This window comes from Montipora foliosa, chromosome 6 (assembly GCF_036669935.1).
Source record: "Montipora foliosa isolate CH-2021 chromosome 6, ASM3666993v2, whole genome shotgun sequence".
NCBI lineage: Eukaryota > Metazoa > Cnidaria > Anthozoa > Scleractinia > Acroporidae > Montipora > Montipora foliosa.
In genome coordinates, this window is record NC_090874.1 from 29,644,030 (window position 1) to 29,646,836 (window position 2,807).

General features: G+C 46.1%; 1 protein-coding gene across 1 annotated transcript; it reads right to left on the minus strand.

Moving 5' to 3' along the window:
• Nucleotides 1-1,816: 1,816 nt before the first annotated feature.
• On the minus strand, nt 1,817-2,164 carry LOC138005337 (uncharacterized). The gene has a single exon (XM_068851584.1). It carries the CDS (start codon nt 2,162-2,164, stop codon nt 1,817-1,819), a length of 348 nt encoding a protein of 115 aa, XP_068707685.1.
• Between the last annotated feature and the right edge of the window lie 643 nt (nt 2,165-2,807).

The window sequence follows — 2,807 nt, forward strand, 5'->3', positions numbered from 1 at the left end:
GGTACGAAACGTCTCTGCCGTGGAAGGGTAACCATCCACCTCTACCAAATAACAAAGCAGGAAGTTTATGAAGGCTCGTCAACCTCCAGAGCAGGCTGCAGCGCATGGGCCTGACCGACAAGTATGGACAAATCATAGAGTAACAGTAGTCGGTGGGGATAGTAGAAGAAGCGAATGAATCTCCAGGCAGGAGAAGGAGTTTTACATTCCTCACAAGCCTGCCGTGCGAATAGGAGCCGAATCAACGAAGATACGTGTAGTTTATGATGCATCAGCTCTGGCCAACCCACAAGCACCCAGTCTGAATGACTGTTTATACACCGGACCGCCCCTTCAGAACCGCCTGTGGAATGTGTTGGTGCGCATGTGCTTTCACCCAGTGCTCATCACAGGGGACCTCAAGCACGCCTTCCTCCAGGTTTGTATTAAGAAACAAGAAAGATATGCGCTTCGGTTTCACTGGAAAGCAAATGAACACTCGGAAGTAGAAACTCTAAGATTCATGCGAGCGTTGTTTGGTCTAGTGCCGTCGCCCTTCCTGCTAGGGGAAGTGATCGAGAGTCACCTCGAATCCTGGGAACCGCGAAGGCTAGAGCTAGTTGCTGAACTGCACAAGAGTCTCTATGTGGATGATCTCATCAGTGGAAAACCAATAGTGAGAGAGACGGAGCAGCTGAAACAGGGAGCAATTGAGGTGTTCGAAGATGCGAAGTCCACACTCCATAAGTGGCATTCCAATGCAGCTGAATTACAAGAGAACAGAACCAAAGTCGAAGACAAAGAATCGTTTGCCAAGCAGCAACTCAGAAGACCGGGTGGAAGAGACGGCAGCCTCCTTGGACTTTCCCGGGACAAAGGGAAAGATGTGATCAGTGTAGCTGTGCCACAAGAAAACGTAATCACATCTAAGAGAGGAATCTTGCGCAAGCTCGGAAAGATCTATGACCCATTGGGCCTTGCAGCACCCTTAACTCTGAAAGGGAAGCTTATTTACCGAGATGCATACAAAGCAAATCTAGCGGCTAAAAAAGGCAAAAATTCAGAATACACGATTGTGATAAGACGACTTTTTTACACCACGCTTTGTTCAACAATAGTAAAAATTGGAACGTTTCCCATCATTTTTCATCTTTTATTAAATCAGTGAATATGAAAACTGGTGGCTAAATTTGCTTCAGGCCACTCCAATTGTCACGGTGTCAGAAGGGATTTTGAACCACACTTGTTAACAAAATCATCGCAAAGTAAACTTACTTTGACATTTTGTTAGGGTTGCGCTGCTGTTGGTAGCCTTCTGAATGTACCACCACTAGCGGTTTTATCAGGGATACAAGGACTGCTATCATTTGCCATTGCTCATGCAGATGTTCAGCGTGCCAACACTATGTGGCGGGACCCAGCCACTGTTTGGTTAGCTATAGGTATGCCGACCGGTACGTATCAGTCACTTCATCAATATTACTTTTATTGCCTTGAAGTCATCCAAAGTTCCTGCGGGTTACATTACCGTTCGTAAAATTATTTGATAGCGTTTTTCAACCTAGTATTAAAAGGAGATACCATAACTGAGTTCAACTACCACCAACGATGCTTGTTCAAAGGGTGTATCACACTCAGTCCTATTGGAATTTTAGTACTGAAATTCTTCCAATCAGGAAGAGTAACTCAATGGTATAAATTATTAATTACTCCCATATCACAAGGAAAGCTCTTGATTCACTCCAATTAACCTTTAGAGCCCGAGGGGTTCCCCATTGACGAGTAAAATCGTCTGGCATTTTAGACTGAGTAAATCTGTAAGCTGCGAGTCTGGGGGTTAGTCTTGGTCCCACAGAAAGGATGGTCCCTGTAGCCATCTCGAGGATTGCAGAAGGTCTTTGGGGCTCAGGCCACGAGAAGCGTCGTCAGCAGGGTTGTTCCTTTTGTCAACATAGTTCCACTGCTCTGGTACGGTGGAATCCCTGATCTGCTGCACTCTGCTTGCAACGAATGTGTGAAAGCGACGGGCGTCATTGTGGATGTAAGCCTGAACCACCTCTTTTATTTCATCGTATCTCAGCTCTCTGCTCAGTGTTTCGCTAACTCTTACGGACACCAGGGCGGCTGCTAGCTCAAGGTGCGGTATAGTTATTGGCTTTAATGGGGTCACACGTGCCTTACCCATCACTAGTGACCAGTGCACTTGGTTGCTTATGTCCACGAGGCGGAGATAAAAACAGTGCCCTTATTCTTCTGTGCTGGCATCCGAGAAGTGATGTAGCTCGACTTTTCTCAAGATTCCCATTTCCTTTGTCTTGAAGCATCTCGGATCTTCTATCTTCTCTAGGAGAGGGAGTTCAGATCGCCGTTTCCGATGTTCCATTCAACGCCAAGGACACGTTCAGGGGGAAGCAAATCACAGTTCAAGTCAAGTTCCTTAATCTCCTTTGCGTGAGACTCTACGTTCCTAGACTCAACATCTTTGCTGTGAGACGTGAACTGGTGTAATCTGAAGCCGCCTCCCAAGCACATCGCAGTTCCTCTTTTGATTTGAGGTTTTGGGCCGAGCATGTTACGGTGAGGAGCTAAGAAGTTGAGCTCCCAAGCAATAGTTCTCTTTTTTTAGAATTGTGCATGGAATTCTTTTCGTTTGTGAAAAGAAAATCAAAGCTAAGTAGCAGTAGTAGGGATCGGTCCTCCAAAGAAACAAATTCACCAGAATCCAAGCGTTTAAAGGAGGGAGAATACGACTTACACTGCCACAAAGCATTCGCCGTCGAGTGTAGTGCAGCCTCAAGCGAAGGAAAAAACGACGTAGCTCTTTCAGT

What these genes read in the sequence shown, in the direction of transcription:
- LOC138005337 (XM_068851584.1), bottom strand. Translation starts at nt 2,164, where the DNA reads ATGGGTAAGGCACGTGTGACCCCATTAAAGCCAATAACTATACCGCAC.